We start from the raw sequence: 6,931 nt of genomic DNA, 5'->3' as shown, positions 1-6,931 counted from the left end.
GCTAATACAAGACTTGCAATGTGGCAAGTAGGTATGAAAAAAATCTATGTCATCCTTAGAGCAAACATAGGTGGCACCAACCTTAGGTTAGCTAGTGACACATGTTCATCATTTTTTTTTTCTTTAATTTAAATTTGAATCTTTCATAAATAATATCAAATTTCTAATATTTACTTTTAGGTCTATAGTCATAAACTTTTAATATAATATTATTTAATAAAAAAATATTAAATAATCCTCATATTTACAAACAAATATTTACTAAAATTTAAAAAATAAGGGATGTTAGAGCTATTATACCTATCTATTATGCTAGTTAGAACTATCATCAACTCGTGCTAGATCATTATGCTTGCATTGTTACACCACTTCATTGCACTATTCGTGCGATAATGAATGTACGATGATTGTTCATAATCTTTTTCCAGTTGACACTTATGAGATATGATTATATAAGGTTAAGATAGTGATGGAAGGTCACTTAAATGATACGTACGTACGATCAAGTGAATTGAGATGAGGTGTTGGGCAGGGTATATAGTGCTGATCGATTAGCGACATCAACTTTTTCCATAACACAATCTAATCTAAACTTTAATAGTAATAGTCCATTCTCTTATTAAGCTCAATTATAATATTTTATCCAAATTTTAAAGAATTAAGAATTTATTATTTAGATGAAATATATTTTTAAGTGCAACGATATCAATTTCAACCAAACCATATTATAATTGAGTGTATGGATATAAAATTTTCACACAATAATATTTTATTGAATACAGGATTAAAAAGCATACAATGGTAAGTTCATGATGAATAATAACATCGTTTTAAGAAGCTTCATAATATTGCGTCACATTTTACCCAAACATACCCCTTTTGTAGTTATTGTAGAGGAGAAAAACTATGACCAAGATTAGATAATATAAAAAAAATAAAGATACCAGATTATTTTATAATTGATAGTATTTTATCATATAATTAGTGAAAATTTACATAATCAATTGCTTCTTAATAATTGGCACCTTATATACCTTGCCACTGTGTCTCAACTCTACCCTTATTTTCTTTTTTTTTTTCTCTTCATGATCTCAATGTATGATTCATTAAAGTATTCATAAACTTGATTCAATGTAATTTCTTATACCAAGAATGTTTTTTTATAAGGAATAACCATTTAAAACTTTTTTGAATATCTGTACTGATTATCTTAGGAGTATATTATTCATTCACAAGAACCTGTTCTTTGATTTGTCTATAAACTTAGTTACTACAATATCTTGAAACTCTAAACTATTTTGAAATAACTATAAATCATGAAAACATTAATGTGTCAAATATCATACATAGTAAGTTACTACGTTTAACATTATCATATCACACTCATTTAGGTTTCAAAAAATCATATATGTTCATTACATAGCTCATGAATGATAAGTTCAACTTCATCGGACTAGCTTATTGTAGTATATCATAAATATTTTCAATAAATTCTTTTGATTTCGAGAGTGATAAAAGTTTTTTTTATCACTCTTATTAATTAAATCTTATTCCCACAAAATCTTATTAATTAAATAATAAAATTACTCTTATAAAATAATAATAATAAAACTAAAAAGTAAAGGTTACATATGTCCATTCATGATAATAAATCAGAATATATGGGTGCCATCCAATAAAAAAACAAAAGTAGTGAGATTTTTTTTCGGCACAATAACTTTTTTTTTGAAAATAATTTATTCCATGAAGAATAGAATAAATACCATTATTCTATGAAAAATAGTTTATTATATACACCTCACTCATCCAATCCATCACCATCCAAATAGCTCCTCTCATCAACCAACGGCCGTGATCTTGAATACCCACCCTAAGATCACGTATATAGAACTGATCCAGACGGTTAGGGTTTCTTCTTTCCTCTCTCAGTTTGGGTTCGGAGGCGGCGGAAAGAGAGAGCAGCGAGATGAAGACGATCCTTTCCTCGCAGACCATGGACATCCCCGAGGGAGTCACGGTGAAGGTGAACGCGAAGATCGTGGAGGTGGAGGGTCCGCGCGGCAAGCTCACCCGTGACTTCAAGCACCTCAACCTCGATTTCGATCTCATCGAGAGCGGGAAGAAGCTGAAGGTGGATGCATGGTTCGGGTCGCGGAAGACCACAGCTGCCATACGCACTGCCATCAGCCACGTCCAGAACCTCATCGCCGGGGTCACCAAAGGGTACCGTTACAAGATGCGCCTCGTCTACGCCCACTTCCCAATCAACGCGTCCATCCCCAACAACAACACCTCCATCGAGATCAGGAACTTTCTTGGGGAGAAAAAGGTCCAATCCTGTTCCATCTTGCCGGTCTATTTATTTTCGCTGTGGTGTTTCCGCTGGTCCCATGTTAAATTGCTGCAACGAGTCTCCTTTTGTCGATCGCTACTATTAGCTGATTCTCACTGTGAATTTTCTGTGGTTATTTTCAAAGAATAAAAATTTGTTAACTTGAGCAAGTCATGCTACGTTTAGGATCTGAGATTTTTCTATTTGCATAGTCTTTATCTGGTATGCATAAAAATCGGTACTTTTTCTTAAATATCATTTGTGTGTGACAAAGTTATTATTTGGTTTTTGTTTATATGACGTAGTGCTGATTTACTTTTGCATTCCACTAACTAACCGACTTGAGAAAGTTTTTAGATCATGTAATCTGGGGCGCCCTGTCGTCAGCAATGGGTGTATGCTATTTTACTTTTAGAGACAATATATCTACTTCTAGAGCATGTAAACAATTTATAAGTAATTGTTTTACAAGTTTTATCTTTTTTTTAAGGGTATGGAATCTTGTTACGATGCAAGCTAAGATTATCTACCTGCAATACATCAGCCATTTTGGATTATCTTCATATGACATCATCTATAGGAAAACTCTTACTTATTGAGTTTACTGGTAATGTTTTGCTCATTAGGGCAATAAACTTATAAATTGATCATTGCCACCAAGAAAAAGAAATTATAACTTTCTGAATTCTTTTGTATGACATATACATTTGGTTCCTTCTGATGATCTAGAAGATTTTGTTTTGCTATACATACCTTTTCTTTGGATTTGCATCTCTCTGTTAGTATTTGGTGTTTGTTATGAAGTGTGTAAGGAGATGAGCTACTATTTTTGTCATTAACATTACATATTTAGTCTCCACTGAGTTCTTTACTCACATATTTTATTAAAGTTATGTTATATATTGGTTTTTGAGTAGATTCCTAATAGACTGGAGAACCCTTTTTTAAATATGTGAAACACAAGTATCTTATTAATGTATTGTGTTCATTCATTCTTTCTTCAACTGATTCTGGTGAAAATTGGTCTTACCAGTTTCATTTTGTTAGGTTACTGCTGTTTGACATCTTGGATCTATCTTCTTCTGAACCCTTTTTTAAATATGTGACACATAAGTATTTTATTGTTGTAGTGTGTTAATTCATTCTTTTTTAATTTGGTCATGGCAAAATTGGTCTTTTCATTTTGTTAGGTTACTGCTGTTTGACATCTTGGATCTATCTTTTTTTATTACAATCTGCTTAGACCTATTGCTCATGGAGGATGTATCTTCTAGAACTACTAGAATCTGGTGGAATTTACCAAAACAATGTGTCAGGCATCCTCTATGCTAGAAGAGTGTCAGATATTGGATGTGCAACTTACCCTGTCATTATTATATTGTGTGTCTGTGTCAATGAAAGGTCATTTTGTAATTCACTTTTTGAAGTTCTTATGTCAAGTTAGAAGTGCCAATACCAAATCATTTTGTTGTTGAAGCTGCTGTTTGTGTTTGACAAGAAATATATTAAATTATCAATGTAATCGTTGGTCATATCCTATTGATGAACTAACTGGAGTTCGTTCTGTCTACATTTCCATGAATTTGTAAACATACTTGTATCTTCTGTCAGTTTGTACGTTTACTGTTTTACAACTATGCTCATGTAATTGCTTTATAAACATTTTTTGCTTCATTAGACTTGAGGGATATGCACAGATGCATAATTGTTAGGGTGTTCATCTCATGCATGTTTTACCCTTTAATTTTCCTATATCGGTTATAAATCTTGGACACTCTAGGAGCTTATCATTAAAGCTTAGTGGATGAATGAAAAGTAACATTGATGTTGTAAAGTCATTGGATATCAAGATGTCCTTGATTCTCTTTAAGGAGTCAGTTGCTGTAATGTGAAAACGGTCTTTTTCAATGCTACTAGACTAAATTTTGGTTCATTTCTGGTTACCAATTTTAATTGTTGTCTTCAATCATATGAAATCTGAGATACATTGTTTTTATCTCTAAAATTGTGCCTTTTTTCAGCACATTATTCAGATAAAATTAGTTTTATTTTTATAAATGTTCTGACAAATTCTCAACTCCTGAGATATTAAGTCTGTCATTGGTGTAGGTGCGAAAAGTTGGTATGCTTGATGGTGTGAGAATTATTCGGTCTGAGAAAGTGAAGGATGAGCTTGTACTCGAAGGGAACGATATTGAACTTGTTTCGCGCTCTGCTGCCTTGATCAACCAGGTCAACTTTATTATACATTTATTTTATGGTTAATAAATAAGACATTCCTTTATTCACCCTTGTACACATGTTTTTAGTGTGTGAATTTGTACCTTTATTAATATTATTTTTATATCTGACAGAAGTGTCATGTGAAGAACAAGGATATAAGAAAGTTCTTGGATGGTATCTATGTCAGTGAGAAGGGAACAGTCACCGAAGAATGACAGGAAGAGCAACAACAGTTGAGCTTGGCAGGGACTCTTCTCTTCTTTCGGTATCTGGATGGAACTGAAAGCTTAAAATCAAAATTTTGCAGTATTTGGTTCAATGTGATTTGGCCTTCGTGTTGGAACTCTGTTGTTTTGTGCTTAGTCTTCAAGTTCAAGATAGTTAGCTGTGGAGACAATTTTTTTTCTCTTCGAATCATCAGGGACTTTTGTTCAGGTGACTGGGGTGGGAACTATGAAAGTTTCCAAATTTATGATATATATTATAAAATGCGTGCTTACCCATTCTGCTATTTCTGGTCGTCTGATTTATGATGTCTCCCTCTTTGGAGATGTTACTGTTTACATATTTCCTTATTGATAAATTTCTTTTTCATAATTGTTCTATCTACTTGTCACGAATCTATTTTCTGTCACTTCACTGCTGATGATATTTTTAGGATGCTTTTTTAAATGATAGTAATATCTTCGTTGACATTTTCATTTTTGACTTTTGACATTCGGATAGACCAAAACAATGTAATCAGTTCGATGTTGAGGCGAAATCAGTTTGATTATAAGATTTTTAAATAGGTTTTCAGTATTTATAAAGTAAAATAATTATAATTTATTTTTAATTGTTATATTTTAATATGTTTTATGGTGTATTTGATTTTTAAATAAAAATTAAGAATATTTTGACTTTTTAGAATAAAGGATGATAAATTATTTTTCTTCTGGGATTGTTGATTTAGATTTTCAATTTTTAAGAAACATGTATAATATTTAATTTTGTTTATTGAAAATAATGGTGGTAAAAAGGGGCATTTTCAATTGCCATGTTTTTGGATGAGGTTAATCAATCAACTTTACCAGAGGTTCTACATATCATGAAAAAAATATCTTAATATAATTTTGGAGGAAACTTATAAATATCTTAATATAATTCAAAATAAAAATATAATATTCCATTAATTACACATGTTGGTGTAACTTCTAGATGTTAATTATCAAAATTTTTAATAATGTAAATTATAATAGATAATTTACCTGAAAAAGATTGTTATATATATATATATATATATATATATATATATATATATATATATATTAAAGGAATGGACATATTGCTCTCCGTTTAGCCTTGTTAAGTGATTCTTGTTTGAGGTAGTCCTAATCGAAATTGATGGGCTAATTTTGGAATGGGAACCTAAACCGATAGTTCCGATTTAAACTATCAATTTTAATTTTTAATTAAAAATAATTTAAAATAAGAAAAATTAATTTAAAATAAAAATATAATTTTTAATTATGAACCATCGGCTCTAAGTGGAAACGTCAGTTTAAGAACCATCAGTTTTAGTTCCAGCTATAATTAAATCATTTTGGTTTAATTCCGATTCGAATTTGGAATTGACAAACAGTCGAGCCAGTTCAATTTTAGTTTTTGCTCGGTCTAATTCCAATTCGAATCAAGTCATGATCAAAACTAGTTTGAGGATGAATCCTGAAACGAATCAAACCAAATCTCTTTATATTTCCAAGAGAAAGGGATAAAAGATAAAAAGGTGGAGGTGGATGAGACGGAAGCATTTCGATCTAAAAAATTATTATAAAGCTAAATCAAATATTGTCCGACATATCATTGGTTCATCGATGTCTCATCCGATTCTTCAGCGCATCATTCTCTTTTGCGGTCTATTGCCCAATCGGCTAGTTGACCTTTACAACTCTGATTTCTTTGGCATAATTTTCGCTCTTCTTGGTCTGATGCCCAAACCCATGGCACGAAGCCTTCTGCCGATATGTCGATCAATCCTTTGGCTCAATGTCCAATCTTCTGACATGTTCCAACCTGGCCCAACATTGATTCTTCCTACTTTAATTATCTCTCCATGATCAAAACTAGTCCTGCATCACTTAAATGTATATTAGATCACAAACACATTAATTGATTTTATTATCAAAATTCGAGATTCAATAGGAAGCTTAGATTAGGGAGAGAAAATTAAAGTAGGAATAATCATATTGGGCCAGAGTGGAACATGTTAGAAGATTGAACGTCCAATCGGAGGATCGATCGATGTATTAGCAGAATGCTTCGGGCCATGGGTTCGGGCATTGGGCCAAGAAGAGCGAAAATTACGCTAAGGAAATTAGAGTTGTAGAGGTCAACTGA

At 31.9% G+C, this 6,931-nt stretch overlaps 1 protein-coding gene across 1 annotated transcript; it reads left to right on the top strand.

Annotated features, from left to right (window-relative positions):
* Positions 1–1,912: 1,912 nt before the first annotated feature.
* Positions 1,913–5,066, top strand: LOC135605144 (large ribosomal subunit protein uL6-like). Its single transcript, XM_065094892.1, has 3 exons — positions 1,913–2,329; positions 4,442–4,564; positions 4,687–5,066. Exons 1-3 carry the CDS (start codon positions 1,967–1,969, stop codon positions 4,768–4,770), a joined length of 570 nt encoding a protein of 189 aa, XP_064950964.1. The 5' UTR covers positions 1,913–1,966; the 3' UTR covers positions 4,771–5,066.
* Positions 5,067–6,931: the final 1,865 nt, after the last annotated feature.

Source organism: Musa acuminata, chromosome BXJ2-2 (assembly GCF_036884655.1).
Source record: "Musa acuminata AAA Group cultivar baxijiao chromosome BXJ2-2, Cavendish_Baxijiao_AAA, whole genome shotgun sequence".
Lineage (NCBI taxonomy): Eukaryota > Viridiplantae > Streptophyta > Magnoliopsida > Zingiberales > Musaceae > Musa > Musa acuminata.
The sequence above is the reverse complement of the archived record's forward strand: the minus strand, read 5'-3'. Positions and strand labels throughout refer to the sequence as shown.